This window comes from Rattus norvegicus, chromosome 8 (genome assembly GCF_021556685.1).
Source record: "Rattus norvegicus strain SHRSP/BbbUtx chromosome 8, alternate assembly SHRSP_T2T, whole genome shotgun sequence".
Taxonomy (NCBI): Eukaryota; Metazoa; Chordata; class Mammalia; order Rodentia; family Muridae; genus Rattus; species Rattus norvegicus.
Window position 1 is genome coordinate 43,477,266 of NC_141541.1, and position 24,440 is coordinate 43,501,705.

Consider the following 24,440-nt stretch of genomic DNA (forward strand, 5'->3'; position numbering starts at 1 on the left):
ACAACTCCTGGGGCACATGCTAACTGCCTCTGGACATCATTATCGGCCAGTCAGCATCAGAATGCCTTCTCTTCTGCTGAAGACAATTTCCTTGCAAAGTGCCGGTTCTGAATCCTTGTTTTTAGGGTGCCCACCCCAAGCCCAGCACCTTCCCTAGGGTCTGATAGCTTTAGAAGTTGGGTGTGGGGGAGGAAAAAATTATCCTAGAATCAGGCCCGGAGGAGGGAGGAGCATTTTTCTTACCGCCTCTGCCCTTGTTTGCTCTGAGATAGCCAGTCTCTCTCCAGCCCAATAAGAGGCGGTTGCCCTTCGGGCTTTTCTAGACCCAACCCCTTACATCCTTCAGACAATAGAGGACAGGACCCTGAGACAGCTGTGGCTATGGCCTGGCCCCTGGTGGGGGCTTTCCTTTGTGGTCACTTGCTGGGCTTCCTGTGCTTGAGCGGTGAGGAGAGGCTGGGTGGGCAGGATCAAGGAGAGAGCTGGGAGCAGGGCAGGACTTCCCAGGTTTGCTCAGTTCCTGCAGCCCGGAACTACTGTGCCAGGCTGGGAAGGAGGCATTGAAGGCTGGGAGGGGACGACGGAGGCAAACTAATGAGTTTGGCCCCTCTCAACATCTGAGGATTTACCATTGCAGGAACTTTTCTTGTTTCCTTTTCTGCCAATACATCCTCATACCTGGCCTAATCTTGGACCTTTTACCCACAAAAAACCGGGTTGGTCTGTGGGCTCCTCCCTCCCGGAAACCTCAAGTTTCAGGAGTGAAGGGATTGAATTGAAGAGGGGGGTTGTGCTGTGGCAAAGGAGGCCCCAGCCTCCAAAAAGCCACAGTAGCGTGGGACAGACCCTCCAGATCTGTGTCGTTGGGGTCCTCGGTGCCAGGGCTAGCTGTGGAGGTGACTGTACCCGCTGAGCCAGTGAGCATGCCAATGGGCAAGACGGCCGAGCTGAGCTGCAGTTACAGCACGTCGGTGGGCGATAACTTTGCCTTGGAGTGGAGCTTTGTGCAACCTGGGAAGCCCATCTCTGCATCTGCGCCTGTAAGTTGAGGGCAGGGTGCCTTCTGGGGTTGGCCAGGGACAGAGGGTTCACCCAATCTGAAGGAAGGGGAGGACTTCAGCCATTTTGGCCTTACATTTTCTCTTCCTCTTCTACATAGCTCATGAGTCCCAACTCTTCTAGGCAAATGTAGCCTGGTTTAGCCACTAACTTGACTGAACACGATGGTGTGGTTGATAGTATACTGTTGTCTTTTGCTGCTTGGCAGAAAAGGGGTCTTATATACCTTGGGCCTCTTCTTAGATTCTGTACTTCACCAACGGCCACCTGTATCCCACTGGCTCTAAAGCAGATCGGGCCAGCCTTCTCCACAACCCGCCCACAGGAGGACTGGCTACCCTGAAACTGACTGACCTCCGCCCCTCAGACACTGGAACCTACCTCTGCAATGTTAACAACCCACCAGACTTCTACACCAACGGTTTGGGGTTAATCAACCTTACCGTGCTGGGTAAGGCATACTGTGGATGCACTAGCCACTATCCTACCCTGACCCTGCCACCCAGCCCCACCCCCACCTCTAGTCTTGATATGCAGGCCAAGCACACAGAGTTGCCCTGGGAGCTTCAAGGAAAAAAAAATCACTTTACTCTAGATGGTCACACTGTAACACTACAACTCCACCCCACAGTATCTCCCTTAGGGCTTAGTATCTGTGTGTGTGTGTGTGTGTGTGTGTGTGTGTGTGTGTGTGTGTGTGGAGAGAGAGAGAGAGAGAGAGAGAGAGAGAGAGAGAGAGAGAGAGAGAGAGATATTAACCATATATGGGGATGTTGAATCATAACATAGTTCACTAGCTCCATCATTCAAGAACCTCCCACTGGTAGCTCAGATTTGGATTCTGTCCCACCTAATGTCAATGACAGAGAAGAAAAGTGGCCATCAGAGGAACAAAGCCTGGAGAACTGAGTACCCGGTTATGCTCAGAGCTCCTACCTCACCGTAAATCAGAGCCTGTTCCAAGCTGAGCAAGATGTTTGAAGAGTGGACAGGGATGTTTATACGAAAAACAAAAGGCCCAAGATGCAGTACATGACCTATGCGTCCAAATATCTGAAGGGCCTTCGTGTGGAGGAGAAATTATAATTTCTCCTTATGGGCCCAGATGCCAAGAAGTGGAACCAATCTGTTGACATTATAGTTACAATGTGCTTGGGCTCAGCATGAGGAAGACCTTTCTAGGACTCAGAATTCCCAGTAGTGGGAAATCACTGAGTGGTAGAGACCACTATTTGACAGAGGTAATGAAAAAGGAAATGTTGAACTCAATAGGTCTGGGGTTAGAGGATTACTGAGGTTCTCTCTCTCTCTCTCTCTCTCTCTCTCTCTCTCTCTGTGTTTCTTTTTTGCAGTGCCCCCCAGTCACCCCTTATGCAGCCAGAGTGGGCAAACCTCTGTGGGAGGTTCTGCTGCACTGAGATGCAGCTCTTCTGAGGGAGCACCGAAGCCAGTGTACAACTGGGTACGTCTTGGATCTTCTCCTACACCTCCTCCGGGTAGCATGGTTCAAGGTAAGAGTACAGGGCATTGGGAAGACGAGATTGGAGACTTAAGATCTGGTCTCTATATCCCATTCCCCATATGTGTTATGACTAAGGCTCGTTTCTCCCTCCTTTCTTGTATTGATGTCTTCTTGTCTTCCTGCTGGTGCTTAGGAAACGTTTCTCAAGCTAAATGTCTTCCTAGATCGTATGGAAGAAGGTGGGGGCAGGGCAATCTTACACTTCCTTCTTGTTTACTTATTATAGATTTGTTCAGGATCACAAGTTTCTTCCAAACTTCCTAGAGAGGCAACTACAGTAGCTTGGACTGGTTCAAATATCTGGTGGGGTTCTTTGGAGACATAGATCTAGAAGGCTTAGCTTCCTTTTGTTGGTCGCAGATGCCACGTTTCCTTGTATAGTTACAGTCCCAGTGAACCGCTCTATTCAGCAAATCTCCTCGCCCAGATCATTTCCTGATGTGTTCTCTGCCTTCCGAGGCAGAGGAGTTGAGAAAAGCAGTTGCCTCAGCTTAGATCTATTCTAGAGGATGAATGTTTAGTCATTAAGACTTTCACTGCCACTCAGGATTTGAGCTCATTCGGTAAGTGAATGCTCCACTATCCATTATCACCTCCCAGGACATGCAGCCCCTCCTCCTCTGAGAAGGCAGAAGTGTTGAGTGGCAAGGACGCACAAGTGGCAGGGACTTTGGAGTTCCTCTCTGGGTCTTCTCAAATTACTTCCTTTCTGAGCCAGGATTCTGACCAATGAGGTTAAACCTTTCTTGGTAGATTGTTTTAAGGACTAAATGCATTGAGCTTTTGTGGTGTTAGGATGGACTCATGGACTCATTGTGAGTTGAATACATTGTAGCACGCGTCCTTCTCACTCTCTAGATGAAGTGTCTGGCCGGCTCATTCTCACCAATCTCTCCCTGACCTCCTCTGGTACCTACCGATGTGTAGCCAGCAACCAGATGGGCAGTGCCTCCTGTGAGCTGAACCTCTCTGTGACTGGTAGGGGAGGTTGGGCAGAAGCCTGACCAAGGGCTTGGCCTGGGGGGAGATTATATGAGGCTATCTGAAGGTGGACAAAAACTTCTACAACTCTGAGGGTCCTTTCTCCCTAGACTCATCTGAAGGCCGAGTGGCTGGGACTCTGATTGGGGTGCTCCTGGGTGTGCTGTTGCTGTCGGTCGCTGCATTCTGCCTGATCAGGTTCCAGAAAGACAGAAAAAAGGAGCCCAAGGAGACATATGGGGGTAGTGACCTTCGGTGAGCAGGAGATCTGGGGGTGGTGCAGAGAAGGAAATGAAAAAGATGGAGCTCCAAGTGGATGTCTTCAGACTTTGATGTTGTTAAAAGCTTCCAAGGGGAGGGAGTTCCTGCTTAGCCCTGGCACAGGAAGGAGGGATTGATTCATAAGCTGGGATAGGGATGGCTCAGTTTGTTAGACTCTGTGTGTGTGTGTGTGTGTGTGTGTGTGTGTGTGTGTGTGTATGTGTTGGGATATCTCACTTAAAGCATTTAAATACATATCACCTAATGCATTTAACTATAGACCACTTACCTAATACATTTAGGTATATACGTCTCACACAGAGGCAATGGGGGAGGTGTATGGGGGATGCCAGGGGTTTCATTTGTCTTGAGATTATTCAGGATGGGGCAAACACAAAAGGCCAAAGCTCTCTTTGTTATAGATTTGACACATTAGCTGCAAGGCAGGGCATAGCTCAGTGTAGGGATTGGTGTGATATTTCTCTTTCTTTCCTTAGATAGGGTCTCATTAGGTAGCCTTGGCTGGCCTGGAACTCCCTGTGTAGACTAGGCTGGCCTATAAGGATTAAAGGTATGCACCACCATACCTGATCATTTCTGTGTGTGTGTGTGTGTGTGTGTGTGTGTGTATGCATGTACACATATGTACATGCACATATATGCTTGTGCAGGTTGAGTGTTCAAGTATCTGGTCAGAGTATAACCTTTTTAGGAAGGCTGTCTCTCTTATTTTTACTTATTATCATTTATTACTATTGAGTGTTTATACTGGACGTGTGTGAAAGGGTGTGTGTGCTCTGTCACCCATGTGGAAATAAGAGGGCAACCTTCTGAAGTCATTTTTCACTGATCTGGAGCTGGCCAAGCCAAACCCGGAGATCCACCAGTTTCTACCTCTCCAGCTCTGAGATTACAGGCTTCGGTCTGATTTATTTTATGATAATTCTTGGGGTTGGATTTAAGGTCTTCCTGCTTAAAAATGAAGCACTTTACCCACTGTCTTAAAATGTGGTCTTCCACATTTTAACCCACCAGGAACTTGTTTAAATAATCTGATTTAGGCCATTTTCTATGCTTCACAAAGTGTGTGTGTGTGTGTGTGTGTGTGTGTGTGTGTGTGTGTAGATGGGGGCCTGGATTCCCTTCACTTAAAACAAAGTTCAACAGATGAGTCTTAGGTCAGCAAAATTTAAATGTCCCTGAGTTAGAGGATGACAGTTGCCTGAGGGATGTTTCTAGCCTCTGTATGACTTTGCTTGTATCCTTCAGGGAGGATGCCACCGCTCCTGGGGTTTCTGAGCAAGCTTCTGTGAGAGCAGACTGTAGCAAAGGGCTCCTGGAGAAGTCTCCAGCTGCCAGCACTGTGACCACCACCAAATCCAAACTCTCTATGGTTGTCTGATTTCTGATCGCTGACGGTGGTGAGGGGGAATGTTAATAATTAAAGCCTTTAGGTACCGTGCTACCTCGTTCTCCTTTCTAGTGGTGAATTCCTCTTCGGGGGCCCAAAGAGTACTATCAGTACAGGGAGGAAGGAAGGAATTTGAAATCCCAGAGATGGTGCTGCAAATAGGAAGTTCCGGCTGGGTCAAAGGGAGAGGCTTCAACCTAGATGTCTTTGTATAGCTCCCACCCTTTTAACCCTCGCCCGCCCCCACCCTGTCTCTGAGTTTTGGCTTGATTAAATGAGATTTGTTCTGGTTTCTGCTAGTGCCTTATGCAAACCGCTGCTCCTCTCACTTCCCACTCCCTCCCGCCCCCCACCCTGCACCCTCTGAACACTTAGACATTCCTCTTTATTGTTCACATTCCAACCCAGTATGGTAACATGCACACGCAGAGATTAAAAACCTTCCAGCCACAACCCCAGGAGCCCAACGGGGTAGAGGCTATAGGGTCAGGGCTGCGGAAGACTCCTCCTGCGGGAGCCAGCCTCCCAGCGCTCCGGAGGCTTTTGCATAAACAAAGGAGAGCGGGAGGGGCTGCTCTCAGGGCGCGTTCTCAAGAGAAAAGGGGTGACAGGCAGGTGTGGGATAGGACTTCACTTCCCATTAGAGCAAGGGACGTCGTCAGGTAACCATGAAAAACACTTCCCCTCTTTCCTAGCCCCAGGTTTAGGAGGTTGAGGTTAGGTTAGGGTGGAAAGACGCGGGGCGCCCCCTTTCGTTGCCCACAGAACGAAAGGACTTGGTGGTTGCTTTTCTTTTTCTTTCTTTCTTTCTTTTTTTTTTCTTTTCTTTTCTTTTTTTTTTTTTTTTTTTTTTTTTTTTTTTTTTGAGAGTACTTGGGCGACGCATTGGGCGCCCTCTGCAGTACGCGCAGCGAAGCGCACCGAGGCTGCGGAGGCAGAGCTGCATGCTGGGCGCGTGGACAGGTGGGCGTGAAGCAAAAGGACATTTTTGGGAGTATGGGGTTTGGGACGAGGGTGGAGAGAAAAGGCGAAAGGAGACCACGTTAGACTGAGGAGCTAAAAAGGGCACGGACTTGGCTACGCCACGACGAAGCCAGCCTGGGAGAGGGAATCTCTGGGACGCGGCGGGGAGAGGGGAGGGCTCCTGAAGCTGGCTGGTTGGTGGGAAGGAGGGGCTCACAAACACAGTAGGGAAGTCTTGTCACTGCGAAGGGGACGCGGCATCCGACTCTCCTCTGGAACTGAGGAAAGAGAAGGTCTGAGAATCTGCTTTCTGCTGGCACCAATTTCCCCCTCCCTTTCGGGGAGTTTCACCCAGACCCCCGCCCCGCCCTGGCTCACTGAGCTGAAGTGAGCCTTAGGGGCAGCTATTTGAGTGAGCCTCCCTGTGCTTATGGCCGTCGGCCGCGCTTGTGCAGTCAAATGAGGGTGACTGATTGTGAGTACGTGTTGGTCCAGGTGTGTCACTGCCGCAGCCTCAGGCGTCTGGACATACCAGAGGCCTTCGCAGTTTTGTTCCTTGGCACGGAGGGGTTCAGGGTAGCAGAGAGAAGGACTAGGGGACTGGGTCATTTCTCCCACCCAGCATACTCCCCTGCAAACTCTGCCCTTTGGTTACCTTCTAAAACGTTCAGTTCTTCGGTCCAAGGTGAGGCAGACGAGAGGGAGGGAGAAACAGGTTAGCTCTTGGCATATCACCATCCTTGGCTTCCTACCCACCTGTCTTGGTGTTCTAGGTCCCCTTCACCATCTTCTCCACTCCCAGCCCAACCTTAGACTTCCCAGCTCTTTCCTGCTTGGAAGCCTCCCGCCTCTGAAGCACTCCAGCCAGCCTCACCTGGCTTAATCTCCGCTGGGGCCGCCGCCCGCGCCTCCCCGGGCGCCCCCAGCTCCGCCTGGTCCCCCGGGGCCGGGTCCCTTCCGGCCACACTCTCCACTCTTTATCTTCTTCCTCGCCATGTGGCCCCGAAAACTCGCCTGGATTTTGGCTGCAGCGGCGTTGGCTCCGGGATCATCCAACGGGATGTCTAGAATATCGTCGTCTGGCTTGGAGCAGGCGCTCTCCTGAGGATGGGGCAGGTTTTTTTTGTTTTTAAAAATGGTGATAAAGCCCAGACACCAAGGGGATGGGGATGATAAAAACCAGACTCCCAGGAAATGGGGTAGGCCTAGGGCCCTGTTGGATTGGGGAGGACTTGGAGGGTGGCGGTGGGAGTTGTAGAGAGGGAAGCCTCTGAGGGCTAGCACACCGCCGAGGGCTAGCAGCCACCAAGAAGGTTCTAGGCTAGTCGGACACAGGAAGAAGTGCATGGGAGGATGGAGAAAAGAAAGCCAGCTAGCCCCATTCCAAAGTAGCCTTTAGGTTCAGGGGTCAGCCCGAGTTGAGTAAAAGTTGAGTCAGGAAGAGCAGAGAAAAAGCAGCAGGCACTCCTGGAAGTGACCACCCTTTGCTCTTAGATGGTGCCGGACAGCTCAGAAGGACCTCTTTTTGTACAGGATTCCTCAGGGAATGCACACACATATCTGCTACAGAGCAGTTTCCTCCAGAGCAGAACTGCACCAGAGCTCAATTCAGGAGAAGATGGGGCCACAGCTCCTGGAGTCAGCCAGAGGCCCAGATGTGGTGTTTCCATTGGGCCTGCTATTTCCTACTGTCTCCCAGGTTGGACTCAAACACCCCAAAGAGGTAAAACAAAGGTAACTGAAAAGGAAGCAGAAGTCAAGAAGTTCTTTCCTCATGTCCTCATGAGAAGAAAAGAAGAAGGCCGATGGCTACCGTTTAAGCTTTTCCCTTGCCCCAGGTGCAAGAGCTCTGATTTCCAAGCATTTTAATTCTCCCTCAACAATAAAGATGGGGCACCCTTTCATTCTTTCTTCAGTTTACCATGATAAAACTGATAATTAGGAATGTAAAAAAAAAAAAAAAAACCCTAGCTGGGGTCCCAGACAATTATCGATAGCTGATAGATTTGAACCTTGTTATGCCAAGTTCTAGATTTTATTTTAATGCCTAAGAAAGGAAACGCAACCAGCTAACCAGCTCAGCTGTACTCTTGGGGGGACTGTGTGGTCTTGGGAGCTTATCTGAGCTTTTCCAGTCTTAGATCTTCCTTCTGAAAAAAAAAATCACGATGATAGTATTTGCCTCTATGGGTTCTGGAGAAGAATAAATGGAATGGCTCCATGAAAGTTTCTAGCATACTCTAGTTGATTAGCAAACAGTAGCTAAGCTTCAATTGCCTTGTAAAACAATGAGGCCATGTAAAATGGTTGAGTCTGTAAGCCAAAAGTGGTCCTATAACAACGATCTCACACAGATCATCCTAATAACATGTCACGTGCCACAATATGTTTAACCAATGACACAACACATACGTGATGGCAGTCCCCAATTATATTGATGATTGCCACTGTAGCTGTTTTAGATTACATACATACCCTGTAATATTGGAACCATTAGGAAGTCGGCTAATGACAGACACATCCCTCAAAACATACTTCTGTCACTAAGGAACGTGTGATATCATCAAAGCCACCTCTATGGCCCAGGGTTCCTTCCTTTCCCTTCCTTTCATTTACTCTTACTCCTGCTGTTTCTGAGTGCTGGGGATTAAATCTACGGCCTTGTGCATGATGAGCAAATGATCTACTGTTGAGCTGCATCCCTAGACAGAAGGCTACCTGTACTCCAGCAAGCCGTAAGCTCATGAGAAGAAAAGAAGAAGGCTGATGGCTACCGTTCTTATTCCCTCTACCTACAGGACGCTGCGGGCATATTTTCATGTCCAGCTTCTGTTCCTCTGTCACCCTGCTCTAGGTGAGAGTAGAAAAGATTGGGGCCAGGTACAGTGGTAGATTTCTATATGCTCATTCCTATGGAATATTGGAGTTTGAGGAAGGGAGATCAGGTGTTTGAGGCCACCCTGGGCTACATGAGATCTTTTCTCAAACACACCACCACCACCAGCACCAGCACCACCACCACCACTACCACCACCACCACCATCACCAGCACCAGCACCAGCACCACCCCACTACAAACAAAAATAAAGAAAGGATTTGGAAGCTGATGGTATCAATTTCAGAGGCTTCAGATTGTGGAGGTGATATTGTTGCTATGAGGCCAGAGGGCCTAGAAGAAACCTCCTATGGTTTCTGGAATTTCTGTCTTTATTTTTTGACCATGAAAAGTTCACTGCGTTCACTGTCTTTCTCTTCTTTCCTGAGGTGGCCAGGATCTCACATTATCAGTTAGCTTTTCTTCTGCCTCACTCTGGCCGTCAGCTACCTACTTGTCAGAAACGAGCAGGATGTGAGTGAGGATTCAGTCATCTGTCTCTGACAGGGTCACCCCAGGGGCACAGTTTTTTGTTTTTTGTTTTTTTTTTTTAATGAGTATGCCTGTCTTTTTAAAGATTTAGTTTATTTATTATATATAAGTACACTGTAGCTGTCTTTAGACACACCAGAAGAGGGCATCAGATCCCATTACAGATGGTTGTGAGCCACCATGTGGTTGCTGGGATTTGAACTCAGGACCTCTGGAAGAGCAATCGGTGCTCTTAACCACTGAGTCATCTCTCCAGCCAGGGGGTTGGGGGGGCATAGTTTTTTAAGTGTAATCTTTTTTTTTTTTTTTTTTTGAGTCAGGGACTCATCATGAAGCCATGGGTGGCAGTCAATTTGCTGTGTAGACCAGGGTGGGCTTGAATTTCCCACAGTTCTCTTGCTTCTACCTCCGGAGTGTTGGGAATACAGGTGTGGCCGACCGTGCCCAGCCTGTAAGCATAGCTTTCTATTCCAGAAGCCCAAGGCAAAGTTTACAAAAGACTCCCCCTCATCGTGTTTCCCCAGCTGCTCTCATTTCCTGGGCCTCAGAGTTCCTTAATTTGTGCTCAAGATGCTTCTCGATTGATTTAAACGCCATCTCAGGGAGTGTAGATGGATAGGCCTAAAACACCCTCTGTCTTCTTGTCCTTCTTCGTTAGCTCCATGGCTCTTTCTGACATACTTCACATAAGATTCAGATCAACCCCTTTGGGTTTTCTGATTCTCCGAGTGCAATTTTCTCTTTGGGATGATACCCTCAGGAAGTAGGTTTTTTAGAAAGAGGACAGCAGGTACAAAAACCCATTACAGATCCCGGATGCCCTCTCCCTGGTCTTGCTGCTGTTAGAGGATGCGGTGGTTTGGGTGGTTGGTATTTTTCTCCAACCACCCTAAGACCTGACCTCATCACCACCCACCACAGATGATGCAGAGATACAAAGCCTGGCGAGACAAACAGGGCCACCCCCAACACGGCCTAGCATAGGGCCATGCTCTTCTCTTGAGTCTGTCTATTCCATGTCCCTCTGGCTGATACCTTAGGTCAGGCTGCTCATGGCTGCCCATAGGCAGAACTGGAGGCAAAAGCAATTGGAATCTGGGAGAAGTCCTTTGGTTTTGGGGCTTGGGCAGCTGCCTCTTAAAGCCAAGACTGATAGTCCTTTGTGCTGAGTGGCTCTGAATGAACTGGGGATGTCTGGGAGTGGGAGGATGTACTTGTCCAAAAAGGAGGAGCCATGGATGGCTACCCTTTGCCTCTGAGATTCTCATCTTCTTCAGGGCCAAGCAGAACTTAGCTCAGGTGAACAGTATCCTCCAGCTGCCCAAATCCTAATCGCTTTAAGAACTGTGCCTGTCAGCTGCCTGCGCTAAGCGCTTGGGACATTTTATGCTATGAAATCCCCATTTTAGACGTCAAGAAACAACCCCAGAGACATTTTGTAACTCCCTCAGGTTGTGTAGCAAACAAACAGTGAGATGGCCTGCTTCAGAATTTGTACTCTAACCCTCCCCCTCAGGGCAAGTGGCTACTTCTACCCTGATAACTGGTGTGCAGTCACTAGACCACAAAGAAGAAAGGAGTGGGCTATCCAAACAGTTTCCTTTCCCTTTCCCTGTTATACAAAGGCAGGAAAGTCATGTATGTTTGCTACGTCAATCAGCCACTGGAACAGCAAATAACAGCTCCTTTAAAAACATCCCCTGATCTGCTTTCTTCTTCCTCGTTTCTCTCTAAGCTTGCTTACTGAGGGGGGAAGAAGCACACAAGGCAAGACTAGATTCTCCCCAAACACCAGGTAGGTTGGTCAGGGACAAGAATCCCAGAGTACCAGACGAGGAGGCATACTGTTCCTTCCACAGCACAGGGTTGCCTGGTAGCAGCCCTGCCCTATCCCAGTCCTCCACCCTTGTTGCCCCCCTTTGCCTTCTTTCTGCCTCCCTCCAACTGCACAGACCGAGACTGATGCTGACTATCGACTGGCCCTTTTGTCCAGTGGACTTGGGACATGAAAACAGAGGACTGTGTCAGGGCCCAGGGGAGGAGGTGCCCCCTGGACATTCAATACCTCTGCTAGCCCTATTGGGTGGGTAGTCCCTCTTCCTCTAGGGGACACTGATTCCAAACACATCAACCACACCCTCAGCTACCATCTATCAGCATCAGTTATGTGTGTGTCACCACGCACCCCCAATGGCTTCCTGGGTACTCATAAGCACGAGTCAGGAGAGACAAGACTGGGACCCCATATCTCCCCCTCTTCATCCTTCCCCTGCTTCCTAGAGTCTTCGCCCATTCCTGTCTTCCCCACTGGCCACTTCTCCAGATTCCTTTCCCCATCCTTCTTGGCTTCTCACCCTTTTCTTTCCTGCCTAACAGTTACCCTCCTCCCCTGTTGACTCATATCTCATAATCTGCCATCTATTTATCTACTTATTTTTTTTTTTTTACTTAATGCAACACTGCTGGGGATAAGGGGCTCTTCCTCAGTTGAGACTGAAGACCTGCACCTCCCCTTCCTAGCCAAAAAGTGATTCTTGGGCTCAGCCTGTAGCTCAGAAGCAAAGTACATATTTAGCAGGCATAAAGTCCAGATTCAATCCGCAGCACCCAAAATAAGTAAGTAAACAAGCAAATAAGCAAACAGACGGTTCCCTGGAGAATAACAAACAGCTTCCTTGGACCAAGCCCACGTCAGTGTTCTTCAAAGGGCGGGGACTGTATGTGATTGGCATGCTTCTTTTTACATATTTTCCCCCTGGTTTGTACATTTACTGCTATGTGCATTTACGGTAATGAAAACCAGTGTGCTTCAAAGAGGGATTGGAGGGCAGTCTTTTGAGAGAACAGGGCTCCACACTTATCAAAGGTGCCTATTGGGGGGGGGGGATCACATCTCTAAACCCCGTTTGTACAACTGTAAAAGACCTACCTACCTGGGGTGATCGGGCACACTGACAGCTATTATTGATTTAATAAGAGTTAAAATGTCAACAATGGCTTGCCACTAAGTTCTTACTGCCTCCTGGCACTCAGACATCAGGAAGTGTCACCTCTTAAGAAAAATGGGTTACTCCTTCCTTCCAAACTTATTTATTTATTTTGCATATTGTGGGAGAAAGGTGGGGTTTCTGCTGTTGTTAAGTAACCTCTGGCGTTTTTAGCCAGACCGATAGAAAGGGAACACCAGGAGTTTGGAGTAAGTAGTCTTTTCCCGGAAGATCGGAGGCTAATAATGAGCAAACACATTTTATATAGGTCTGGATCATTCAACTCCTTTAGCCAACTAGGAGCGAGTCCTATGCCGGATGCCTTCATACAAGAGCCTTTAACACGATCTGCTTTGGCTATAGGCACTGGCAGCATCCAATTTCCGTGTAGGTGCCGACACAAATACTTCCTCCCCTTGCGCACAGGGCCCTCTTCACGGTCACTCACCCAGCACCCTCCGAAGGAGAAGGTCCTTCTCAGAACCATACTGACTAGGCTTTTTGCTGCCCATCACCACCAAGACCAGGGTGGATTTTCCCCCGCCATCGCCACATAAGGGCTTAGACGATCATCTGAGGGTCCTGAAGATCTTGCCACAGTCCGCGACCGCAGTAGTGGGATAGGAGATCGTGTGGGGGCCAAAAAAATACCAAGGGAAAGGACTAGCACACCAGCAACTTTCCAGTGTCTCCATGGGGGAAGTTCCACCTCTCGTCTAAGCAGCAGCTTTCCTGCATGAAAGCTCTGTTCAGCTCCGGATCCAACCTAGATTGTCTGGCCCCTGGGCTCTCAGACGCCCCCGCGAGCTGGGGAGCATTTTCCCTAGGGCTTGGCTCAGATCAGGCAGGTGCTTTCCACCATCCAATATATCTCAGCACCATCCTACCCCACAGGGCTCCTAGGTCTTCCGCACCTACTTCCATCCCTCCCTCACCCCCAGGGGTTCTCGGGCGCCCCTTGCCCCAGACCAAGCTGAGTTCAAGTATGGACTCACCGTGCAGCAGTCCATTGCCGGTGTTGAGGGTCCTTGGCTGGGGTGGAGCCTGGCTCAGAGTGGGGGTGGGTTTGTACAATGCTGGGTGGTAGTTCAGGGGCTGTCGGGCACTCCCGGACCAGCACAGAATCGGTGCAGAACCAGCCTCTCTCCTCTTGGGTCCGGTCTCCCGCGCTCCGCAACTCTTGCGAATGTAACCTGAGCCCTGCGGCCTCAAAGCCAATCAGGAGACACTTTCTGTAGGGTGGGCGGGGAGAACTGGAGCGAGGACCACTCCCTCTCTCGACTCTCTCCGCCTCGCTCGCTTTGGTGCCCCAACCTCTCCACCTACACACTTCCATCCATTCCTCCTACACACCCCATCTCCCAAATTCAACCCCCCCTGCTTTCTAAATCGCAGACTGCCAGGCAGATGTACGTCGGAGTAGGCACAAGGCCCCCAACATCCAGGGCACAAATACACATCTGGGCGCAGCACGCCCTACCGCCCATAGATAGAAAACCACGCACCGCACCCACCTCCCTATACTTTCACAGCCCAGAGTCCCAAACATTACTTCTTCTATCTCCCCTCTCTGCAAAGAGGTGCCCTCCTCACTCTAGCTCCAGAGAAAGCTGATGATATGCAGCCTACATGATGGGCACATAGTGACACAGACGCTGTGCTCCAAGTCTCGTGCATTCATATATATTCCCAGGCTGTGGTTATCTTCCCACATACAGACACTGCAGACACAATAGGCAAAAACAACTACACGGGCCGGGTACACACACCCTGCGAAGCACAGGTAAATTGTAGCCCTCCTGTTCGTTAGCACATAGATCAAATTGCCTGCGTTCTCCCGGCTGGCAATGTCTGCATTAAGTGCTTTCTTTTTAAAATTTTTACCGAAAACACTGTACTAGAACATATTGATTCCACATAATTATTGTTTTAATCGTGACCTATTTGTGCCCTTTAAATAATGTTCACCTGGTTACCCTCTTTTGCCCCCTCCCACTCCTGACAACCCTCATTCTTGCCACAAGTATCTCTTTTATTGTCATGTCTTTTTTTGCGGGGAAGGGAAGGAAACTATTGAATTTTATTAGTGTTGTTTACAGGAGCACAGGTAAGGGCTTGTTTACAGCATCGTAGGCTATAATAGTAGTGACTACACCACTGAAGCAAATGTCTCTCCCTACCTTGCCAACCCTTAACTGTATATAGATCTTCAGGGTGGGGTGGGACCTCATAAGCCCCTCCTCTTTCCATGGCAGAGTGTTGATGGGCCCAATCCTGTGCAGATCCTTGGGCAGGTGATCCAGCTGTTGTGAACTCAGGAATACTATCACCAAGTCATGACTGGAAGTCATAATTCCATACCTCACTTCCCTTCTGGTTCTTAAACTCTTCCCACACCTTCTTCCGTGATGTTTCCTGAGCTGTGGAAGTATTGGTGCAGATATGTCCTCTCTATGACTGGGCATTCAATAGCCCCTTATTCTCAGTGCTTTGACTAGTTCCAAGTGTCTTTTATCATCACTGACCAGGTAGGTATCTATTTAGTATCTACCCATGACCTATGATCTGTCTATTCACTTTGAATGTATTTATATGCTGGTTCTGACTTAAGCACACCCACCCATCCCACTCCTCACACTAGACTTCCTAACCTTTTGATTCATTGCCTCAAAATAAGACAAAAGTTAGTCACCCTTGCACTTGCTCTCAGGAAGAAGAAGGATGCTGTCAACTCAAGCAGTGTAGGGGTTATCAGCGGGTTTTGGCCCTTTGAGCTCATGCTGGGGAAGGATGTGGTTTGGAGAGAGGCTGGGAAGCAGAGATATGGAAAGGGACATCTGGGGTAGGCAGCTTGATCTTGTTGTGGTCTCTTAACCTCCCAGCCTGTCAGGGCAGTATAGCTGACTGTGTTGCATGATACCCAGGTGGTTGGGACCCCTTTGAGAAAACTCAAGCCCTCCTCAGCTAAGTTCTCTAAGGAGGGACAGGAAAGGACAGCTACTGCTTAGAGAGGAAGGAATACCTGGTGGCTCTGGGTAGGACAGGGGACCTCAAACAGCCAAGCAGCAATGGATAGCAATGGATAGCCACAGTGGGACTGGGTCATGGCTTTCCTTGTTAAAGGGAGAATGAGTGGGAGGGATATGCCAGTGTCCACTCAGGTTGGGGGCATGATTAGCCAGCTTGGGCCTCCAAGCTGAGCTGGTGGCTGGCTGGGATTCCAGGGTTGGGGTGTAGGGGTGTCTCTCCCAACATGTTTGGGACCCACCCACCCCTGTAACAGCAAATCTGTTCCCCAATCTGTCTCTGGCACATCTTTAGTCCCCCCACCTCCACCAAATGGCAGGATGTCCTAGGAACTAAGGTCTTTGCCTAAATGACAAACACATCTGGAGCCTCTGGCTGTGCCAACTTCCTCTGTGCTTTTTACTCCAGAACCCAGAGAAGAGACGTAAGGGGGAAACAGAGGGGCAAAGAGGATATCGGATCTGGACTGTGCTTTTCCCAAATTAGAGCTGAGGAATTCGGGATTTGGTGAGTCTGCAGTAAAGTCTTCGAGTTGCTAGGCAACATTGCTCTGCAGGCTGTGCTGCCTCTGGGCCCTTCTTCCTGCTGGTCAGAACTGAAGGGAGGGGTATCTTTACCCCCCTCTCCCAACTCCCACACAGCACCTCCCTCCCTTCCTCCTGTAAGACACCTTTGTGTGGGGTGAGGGTGTCTGAACACTGGCAGACCCATGGGAGACCAGATACAGCAACTGTCAGTTCCATCCACAAAACAACTGTTTCAGCAACAGCCCACTTGAAGTGCCCACACAGAACTGGCCTCAGTGCTTCGCCTGGGGGATGGGCAGGCTTCAAGGTGGGGAAAAGACAGAGAGGAAGGCAGAACCCAGATTGGGAAGACAGACACACTCACAATTCAAATACACAGACGCAAGTGACAAACACACACACCAACTCAAAGGCACACAACACTAGCTGCTCATCTATCTTCAGGAACACCCTGAGCAGGCTGTCACAGTGTGACATCCAACACTTCTTCCTGTTGGGTTCCATCACTGCCTCTGAGCACAGCTGAAGGCTAGTGGGAAACCTCTCTTCTGGACAAGGTGCCTGGACTTTGCCAGCAAGGTGAGCTGATGGGGCTTTGAGCCTGTGGTTTTCTAGGTGAGCTTGGAGAAGGGACAGGAGCAGCCCGGGGCCCTTGTATGTGACTGCATGAATCTGGTCTTTGGCAAAGTGATGTCAGGTTATGCTCCCTACCACAGCTTGCTTAACTTTAGGGTCTGGGTGTAGGAGATCAAGTTTTAGAGAACGTCTTAGAGCTAGTTTAGTTTAGACCTTGGACCTTATACTTTTTGACACCTCCAGTCCCAACAGTTCTGCCCGTTTGCCAGCTCCCACAACTGTCAAAGGAAAGGATTACAGACCTGGAAAGGAGAGTTCTAGAAAAGGCTGGGGTTGTGTGTGTGTGGGGGGGGGCGGGGGGAGGGGAGCAAGGCTACTACCCTGGGCCGGAGCCAGCAAGGATTGTAGAAGCAAAGACTAGAGGGTAAGGCAAGTAGAAAAGATGGTGTAACCAGTGAGAGGAAAAAACCATAACGTAGTGTGAAGCCTCTATGGTCCAGTACACATCCTCTGTGGGACAGATGGAGATGGGATTTGGAAAGGGTTGGTCCTAGTAAGCAGAGAGGAGGGCAGGAAGGGTGAGGCGTCACGTGACTATCTATTTGCCAATACTTGTAGCTTCCCCTCCTAGGAGTGGGCCCTCTCCGAACATAGTATCCTCGCTCAAGCCCACAAAGAGACTCCATAATAAGAAGAGGTGGGAAAGCTGGAGGTTTGTGCCTTTGGCAGAGCTGATCTGGGGCTTCTAAGGTCAGGTTTTACCCATTTGAGTGGAGGGAGTGGGGGTAGCAGGAAATTCAGTTTTCTCTGCAAATATTTCAGCTTTTGCTGGAGTCGTATTTTTAGCAACCTGGTTGGCAGAGAGGGAGCCTGGGTACATTTTTAAAGGGGCCTGCGCCAGACTGGAGGGCTCTTTCCACCCCTAACCCACATGTCAGGAAGGAGGGGGAGGAGCGAGAGCACACGGCAGAAGGGTTGCGTTCAAACTCAAAATTCAGGGTTGCTGGACCTGCTTGACCATAAAGTCATCCTTATTAACAGTCATTAGGCCTCACAAGCACCCTTACTGTCTACAGCATCATCAAGGAGAGTAAATATTTCCCGAACTTGTGCTGTGAAGACAGTATAGAATCGTATAATATGTAGTTCATCCTCCATGTCTATGGGTGTGAATATATGGACTAGGCTAACTGTAGGCTGCCAATATTCAGGGGAAAATAAACTCATCTATACCATTCAGACTTCCTTTCTTGTCATCATTCCACAATACAGTATAGGATTCATTTACATATCATTTACATTGAATTAAGTATTATGCATAAGCTAGAGAAAGTTTAAAATATACAGAAGGATCTGCATCGCTTACTCCCAAACATGTCATTTCAAACAACTTTTAAAATCATTTCAAAAAATGATTTTTATGCGGGTCTGTATATGTGTATGTCTCTGTGTGGATATGTGCAAATGAATGTAGGTGCCCATGGAGACCAGAAGAGGGTGCTAGATTCCCCTGCAGCTGGAGTTACAGGCACCTAACTGGAGTGCTGGAGCCAGACGCAGGCTCTCTAAAAGCAGTACATGCCCTTAAAGGCTGAGGCATCTTTTAGCTCCAAATATGTCATTTTGTATTAGAGACTTGAGCTTCTGGGACTCTCCCAATGGATATTCAGGGACAGACTCAGAAAGAAAGACCTGTCAGCAACGGGTGAAGACTAAACTCAACCCAAATAGTGTGTTACAGAGGGCTTCCATGGATGTCATCCAACGGGGTACTCCTTAGAGCATATTAACACGTCTAATTCCTTTTTGTTGGACCAAGATTTGTGAAATGCCCTGTTACTTGTGTGGTACTAGGTCTCCAGTGCGATATAGAACTGGTGCTACAGCATGTTCAGTTTCCTTTAAGAGGCACCTCTCAGGTCTGGGGAGAGGGTGCTGGCCCTGCAAGCATGAGGGCCAGTGCTGGGTGTGTGTGTGTGTGTGTGTGTGTGTGTGTGTGTGTGTGTGTGTGTGTGTAGATGTTTGGAGCTCATTTTCCAGGTAGCCTACCTAACCAATGAGTTCCGAGCTGGTGTGAGACCCTATCTGAAAAGCGAGCCGGACAGTCCCTGAGGGAGACACCTAATATCACTGAGTGTCTACAAGCATTCGACTCGCGCAGGCACAGGCACACCTGTTTCCCCAACCTCCACAGAACTTCGGGCTCCGTGTGGCAGGTCGTGTTTGATTTAAAAAAAAAATTAGCCCTACCCACTTCCCTCTTAGTCCTTGTGCATAAAAGAAAAGCAATAAACCATACCGTACTGAGTGGATGACACAGATAGTAACCATTATGGGAGCTGAGAATTTGGATGATCACAAAGACTTTCTGAATAAAGCTGGCCTGAAGCATGTAAGTGAAGGGGTCTGAGAGTGGGCAGAAGACAGGGAAGCAGGCACAAGTTTTGTGAGCCACAATGTTCATTTCAGGTCACTGAACTCATGCAACCTTTGCTCTAGCTGGAGGAACCCTGAGGACTGAAGTCTTGATCTTTTCCCCATACACGGGTTTTTTTTTTTTTTCTTCACAGCAGCAGGTTGTCCCTTACTAGAACATTGAAGGGCAGGAGGCTATACACGGGGTTTTTATGTTGGAAGTTCAGTGTCCCATTGCCATCTGTGATGACATACTGAGCATGTCTAGACCACGAGAGGCATACCAAATGGTACCCATTACCACAGTGCTCAGCCCCTCTGTTCTTTAGAGATCTCCTCAGCCTGGCCCTTGCTCCTGCAGTTAGGTTGGGGGATCTGCTTCCTTCTCATCCACCATTTCTTTTCTGAGCTGAGACTCGGTGTAGTTCAAAATCCTGGATCTGGTTTGACTCTCGTTCTCGTATTGACTCAAACATCTGCTTCTCCTACCTCTTCCCCTCCTTCAGTTTGTTTTCTTCTGATCCCATGAGTAAAAGCTTCCTTTGGCTGATCAGTACCTGCTGGGCAAACACATCTTCCTGGAACATTTACTCAACAAGGGCATTTAAAGAACACGGCAGCAAGCGTTTAATATCATTTGAATAGCAAACTCCAGAAACAACCTGAAAATAACCTCGTCAGTCAGAGGTCCAGACACACATATGTTTTAATGGATTTTTTTTTTAAATAAAGACAGAGTTTCATGTAGTGTTGTCTTGCCTCAAACTTGCTATAAATAGCCAAGGACCTTGAACTGCTGATTCCCCTGCCTTCATCTTCCAAGTGCTGGGATTATAGGATATGCCACCATACCTGTTACATGTGATGCTGTGGATGGAGCCCAGGGATGAGTGCTTGCTAGGAGAGCATTCTATCAATAGGCTATTTTCATAGCTCCATTTTAATTGGCTTTTACAGCAAAGCCAATTAGCGAGTTACAATTCTTCTATTATTCCTTAGCTGTTTAAGGACCTTTGTCACTTAGCTTGATAGGCAAAAGAATAATTCTTATTCAAGCAGCAATGTCAGTGCCCTTATCTAAGTGATGGTTCTGGTCACTCTGTTGTTTCTGTCTACCTCAGAGAAGCCTGGAGAAAACTCGTCCAGAAGATGAAGATCCTCTGAAACCTACCCAGAAGGAGTATCTCCTGGTTTGTGTGTATATGGTCAGTTTTGTAGCCCTGTGCCTCACCATGGTGATACCCCCCAGAGGCTTGGAGTGGTTGTTCTGATCAAGTACTTTGATCTACGAATTGTTCACTGATCAGCTTGTATTAATACTTTGGGGATGCCTTTTGATTTCACTATTACCAAAGGTAGTCACATAGTATATATGGATACAGTGTATCTATCCATCCTTCATCATCAGTGATTTTTAACTCACCACCAAACTTTATATCTCTTATAATTTTCTCATTTTATTTATAAATATCTAAGTATGTATCTCTGAAATATAAGGCCTCCTTAGTACTTATTTTTTAACCTATAATAACAAAATTATTATATTGTGTGTTCTGAGAGAAAGAGATGAAATTCTAGGGACCCATTTTAACATGGTAGCATTTCCTAAGAGAGTGACACTTTCCTAAGAGAGTACACAGCATACAGACACCAATAACTGTGTATTGGTTGAGTTAACTTGATTGTGGTCATCATTTTATAATGTGCATGTCTTACTTAGGGTTACTATTGCTATGATGAAACACCATGACCAAAAACAAGTTGGAGAGGAAAGGATTTATTTGGCTTATGCTTCTATCATCGAAGGAAGTCAGGGTAGGAACTCAAGCAGGGCAGGAACCTGGAGGCAGGAGTTTGATGTAGAGGCCATGAAGGGATGCTGCTTGCTGTCTTGCTCTCTATAGTTTGTTCAGCTGCTTTCTTATTCAACCTAGGACCACCAGCCTAGGGATGGCCTAGGAGACCACCCACAATGTATTGGGCCTTTGCACATCAATCAGTAATGGAAAAAAAAAACTTCTATAGGCTTGCCTACAGCCTACAGCCTACAGCCTAACATTAAGGAGACATTTCCTCAATTGAGGTTCCCTCCTCTCAGATAACTATAACTTGTGTTAAGTTGACATCAAACTAGCCAGCACAGTATACACATACCAAATTATCACATTGTATACACTTTTCATTTGTCAATTACATTTATAAAATGTAAAACAATAAGGAAAATGAGAATTATTTAATCATTGTAGTTTTAGGACACTGTATGGAATATGGTAGATAATGTATATTTTTTCTAATAATTGAATGAATAAAGGGCAAAATTAATAAAAGTATGTCAAGAGGAAGCAAGATTTAGAGTGCAAAGTGCCCATTGCAATAATCAGGTATGACCTTACTGGAAATGGGGCAGTGTTTTTTTCTTTTTAGAGGTCCAGTACCTCTTTGACAAGAACACTTGCTGTTTTTACAGAGGACCCAAATTCAGTCCACAGTACCCAGATGCCAGCCCCCAACCATCTATAACTCCAACTCTAAGGAACCGGATGCCCCTTCCTGACTTCTGGTAACACTGCACACATACTGCACAGAAACATACACACAAGCAAACCACTCACAGACATAAATTAAATGAATTGGGAAAAAAAGAACTAAAAAGGCAAGCCTTTCTGAAGGAGACAGATTTTCATGGCTCTGCAATCTGGTCTTAGGTTTCCATTCTTATGAGCTGAGACACAGAGATGTGCTTTTCATATGTCCTCATGGAGGAGGCTGTTTTTATGGGAACATGGCAGATAGAGTATGCCAGGGCTTGAAGACCAGGAAAAAGTCATGTTTGTACTCTTGACTTGGTTTAATGTTATTATTTATTTTAGTTTTAAGATTTCCTTTCTTTGGCCTGGTGAAGTATTTCAACGTCATCTCACCTATGCCCAGCAATGTTCAAGGTAGAAATATATAGCCTAGGTATTGGACAAGAGAGGCCAAGGTAGGCAGCCGGTTTGGTAGCAGTGAGCCTGAGCAGGTCCCACAAGAGAAACTTGCCTCAGAGTTTGAAGTCTTAACCCAATGTCTCATTCAGAGAGTCTCTATCTAGTGATAATCTCAAAAAGTTTTGTTTTGTTTGTTTGTCTATATACTTATTTATTATTTGTTTGTTTGTGTGTCTGTGTAGTCCTGGCTGTCCTGGAACTTGCTCTGTAGACCTCAAACTTACAGAGGTCTGCCTGCTTCTACTTCCCTAGTGCTGGGATTAAAAGCTTTTGCTACCACCTCTCAGGGCATTTCTCTCAGGAGCTACTAAGACATTATTGATCCCACATTGCTTGAATAACTTCATATGCTAATGTATTTTGGTTTGCTTTCTGTTGCTATGTTAAACACCAGGATTAAAAAGCAATTTGGGAAGGGAAGAGCTTACATCATCTCATGCTTATGGTCCTTCATTCAAGGAAGTCAGGGCAGGAGATTAGGCAGGACCTGCAGGCAGGAACTGAAGGAGAACCTGGGAAGAATTCTAGGGACTCTTTTGCTCAGTTTATTTTATTTTATTTTTTTTTATGGTTGTTGTTTGTTTTGTGTTTTTTTTTTGTTTTCATTTTTATAGAACCCAGAACTTCCTACTCTAGATGGCACAACCCACCCACAGTGGGCTTGGCCCTTACACATCAATGATTAACCAAGCTCATTCCCGACACATGCCCGCAGGCCAATCTGATGGAAGTGGTTGAGGTTTCCTCTTCCCAGGTGAGCTGTAGTTTGTGCCAAGCTAATAAAACCTGAGCAGTACAATGGCTTCTGTCTACTACAGTCAGTATCTATTGGGTGAATGAAGACTAAGGCATGACTACTGATCATAAGGCGTTAAGGCTGGAACACCTACCAACGTCTTTAAACCTACAAAAAGGATCTTGTGCTGAAATGTCACAGGCGTGTCTCACAGTAAACTTATTGGTATAGAAATGTCTCTTACCCTTGAACTTCAGGAGGAAGGAGACATTGACAGAATCGCTCACATTGGCTGCTGTGCTGTGTGGCCACGATATAGGTAAACAATTAAAACTCAGTCATTGTAGCTTTCTTATGGGCCCTACCCAGAATAAAAGGCATTTTACAGTGCCTTGGGATGGGATCATGGTAGGAATTTGCTTATTTGGGCCAATGCATTTCCATATGCAAAAATAAGAACACTTTTATCCAGATAACATGCCCTTCTTGCACAACACTGAGCAGTGAATTTTTTTTTTTTTTGAGTTCTATTTTGTGTATGTTTTGGTCAGACTAGAGCCCTGAAAAATAAGAGATTACTAATCTTAAATTTCAGTTTTTCAGCAGTTGGTGCGGAACACTGAAGTGTGTGCGCTGATATTGTTTGGGTTGATGTATTTGTGTTATTTTTGCTTTGCCTTCACTGGGTTGCCTGTTGGAGTGGGGTAAGTGGGAGGAGAGCTGAACATGACTTGTTTCTGGGTAGGATTGTTAGTGGCAATGCTCCCGCTGTTTAGAAGACATGCTAGGCAAAACCATGTTTCCTTCTGACCCCGAGGCATCAAGAAACCCCACTAGCATTTCAACAGGTCATTAGACTCTGTACAGACTGTGTCTACATATATGCTCTCAAAAAAAAAAAAAAAGGAATGTCATGTTTGATCCTTAAAAAAAGACATAACACATCCTGTTGTGGTAGAAGAGTATAGCCCTGACACATTACAATATGCTCAGTGCATGTCAGGTCATGACAATGCACCCATTGTTTTGACAAGATGGGGTCCACATGTGCCAGTTACTTCCAGGGCTTCTCTGATGACAGGCTCTGAAAACTCTAGGGACAACTAGCAAATCAGACAGGAGTTCATGCAGCCTCATGCAGCCCCACTCTCCTAATTGGTTGTTCTAGTTCAGTTTTGCTTTGTTGGAGGAACCGTTACAGAATCTGAGGTGACCACTCAGAGTTTCCGCAGATACACAGGAAGCCTTGTCTCCTAGTGCCTCATTATCTCTGTTGCTTCTATAACCTCTGGGTGTTGTTCCAAGTCGGAGGCTCAAGCTTGCTACGCTTAGAATTACTAGCAATTAAGGAGGTGTCCCTTAAGAGAAAGAGGAAAAGTAAACTGCTTCGAACATTTTATCTCTAGCCGGATAACAGGTCTGCCTGCTACATCTTTAAATAAAAATAAAGGCTTTCAAGGTTAGCTCTGGAAAGAGACGAATTAAAGGCAGAGGGATGTCCATGCAGAGCCTCTTGATTATCTAACCTCTGCAGCTCCTCAGGCAATGAGAGTAATTGATAATCCACAAACAGCTACCAATCTAGCTATTCCAATGTTTGGAAGGGGCAATTAATTCTCAT

The 24,440-nt window shown here is 47.5% G+C and overlaps 2 protein-coding genes across 6 annotated transcripts; one reads left to right on the top strand and one right to left on the bottom strand.

The window, feature by feature from the left end:
• The first annotated feature begins 241 nt into the window (after window positions 1-241).
• On the top strand, window positions 242-23,745 carry Vsig2 (V-set and immunoglobulin domain containing 2). 3 transcript variants are annotated; one of them, XR_015626408.1, is made up of 8 exons: window positions 242-445; window positions 883-1,040; window positions 1,303-1,510; window positions 2,412-2,570; window positions 3,440-3,559; window positions 3,673-3,817; window positions 4,321-4,394; window positions 5,093-5,288. XR_015626408.1 is itself a non-coding variant. In NM_001106812.1 (7 exon segments), coding segments are annotated over 7 exon segments (987 nt in total). In that variant the 5' UTR covers window positions 256-381; the 3' UTR covers window positions 5,226-5,287.
• On the bottom strand, window positions 5,602-13,810 carry Nrgn (neurogranin). Of its 3 annotated transcripts, NM_024140.3 has the most exon segments (4): window positions 5,602-6,475; window positions 6,853-6,870; window positions 7,072-7,298; window positions 13,547-13,810. In NM_024140.3, coding segments are annotated over 2 exon segments (237 nt in total). In that variant the 5' UTR covers window positions 13,562-13,810; the 3' UTR covers window positions 5,602-6,475; window positions 6,853-6,870; window positions 7,072-7,076.
• Window positions 23,746-24,440: the final 695 nt, after the last annotated feature.

Bases quoted from the DNA above. Each gene is read 5' to 3' on its own strand.
- Vsig2 (XM_087560872.1), top strand. From the start codon at position 382: ATGGCCTGGCCCCTGGTGGGGGCTTTCCTTTGTGGTCACTTGCTGGGC. The intron at 446-882 runs GTGAGGAGAGGC...CCTCGGTGCCAG, and splicing joins GGGCTTCCTGTGCTTGAGCG to GGCTAGCTGTGGAGGTGACT. The intron at 1,511-2,411 runs GTAAGGCATACT...TCTTTTTTGCAG, and splicing joins AATCAACCTTACCGTGCTGG to TGCCCCCCAGTCACCCCTTA.